This window comes from Capsicum annuum, unplaced genomic scaffold (assembly GCF_002878395.1).
Source record: "Capsicum annuum cultivar UCD-10X-F1 unplaced genomic scaffold, UCD10Xv1.1 ctg51796, whole genome shotgun sequence".
Taxonomy (NCBI): Eukaryota; Viridiplantae; Streptophyta; class Magnoliopsida; order Solanales; family Solanaceae; genus Capsicum; species Capsicum annuum.
In genome coordinates, this window is record NW_025859767.1 from 1 (window position 1) to 1,078 (window position 1,078).

The 1,078-nt window shown below is 36.5% G+C and overlaps 1 protein-coding gene across 1 annotated transcript; it reads right to left on the bottom strand.

Annotated features, from left to right (window-relative positions):
• Nucleotides 1-106: 106 nt before the first annotated feature.
• Nucleotides 107-888, bottom strand: LOC124892897 (G-type lectin S-receptor-like serine/threonine-protein kinase SD1-1; the record flags this gene model as incomplete). The annotated part of the gene is made up of 3 exons (XM_047404082.1): nt 107-257; nt 340-577; nt 678-888. Coding segments are annotated over 3 exons (600 nt in total), but the record flags the coding sequence as incomplete, so codon positions are not given.
• Nucleotides 889-1,078: the final 190 nt, after the last annotated feature.

Here is a 1,078-nt window from a genome sequence, read left to right on the forward strand (position 1 = left end):
AAAGCTTCCATGCCTGTTTGAGTTTAGTTAGATACTTTGAATCATGACAAATTCTATTTTTATCAATAAAAAAAGTTGTATGTAATACAGGTTATGCAGTGCTTACATGACCGAGAAGGTTAAGGTTGTGATCCTGATGGACAAATCCTCTATTTCTCTTGCCACTCACAATCTCTAACACCAGCACGCCAAAGCTAAACACATCTGATTTTACTGAGAAGATCCCATCTATTGCATATTCTGGCGACATGTAGCCACTGTGCCAACAAAACAACAACAAGAGAGTTAAAGAAGCAAAATGCCATATGAGAGTACATCGTATGATATTAGATTCCTTACTGTGTCCCAACCACATTGCGTGTTTGTGCTCCCATCTCATTTCCTGCAACACTTCTAGCCATGCCAAAGTCTGATATCTTAGGATTCATATCTGTATCTAGCAAAATATTGCTTGCTTTAAGATCTCTATGGATAATTCGTAGTCGAGAATCTTGATGAAGATATAACAAGCCGCGAGCAATTCCGTTTATGATATCAAACCGTTTTGGCCAATCAAGTAATTTGCTCTTTGTTTTATCTACAAAATAGGTTTTCTTGTTAGCAGCTTCTTTCATGCTTTGACTAATAGATCATAGTATTAATCACTTTTGCTTGTGTAGTAGGTTAGAAATCCAAACCAAATATGTATGAGTCCAGGCTTTTGTTAGGCATGTATTCATAGATCAACATCTTTTCTTCTCCTTGAATGCAGCAACCCAAAAGTCTCACAAGATTTCGGTGCTGAAGCTTGGCAATATAGATAACTTCGTTCTTGTATTCATCAAGTCCTTGCATGGAAGTCCTTGACAGTCTCTTTACAGCAATTTCTTGTCCCTCTTCCAGCACTCCCTAGAATTGAAAAATGTATAATATTAGAACATAGATTTTACAAAGACGAGAATATTGCAGAATGAAAATAATCTCTAGCACTCTGATCTTGAGCATAAACTAGTTACCGTTACAACAAATTTGAACTGTATACCTTGTAAACAGGTCCAAATCCACCCTCTCCAATCTTGTTGTTGAACGAAAAGTTATT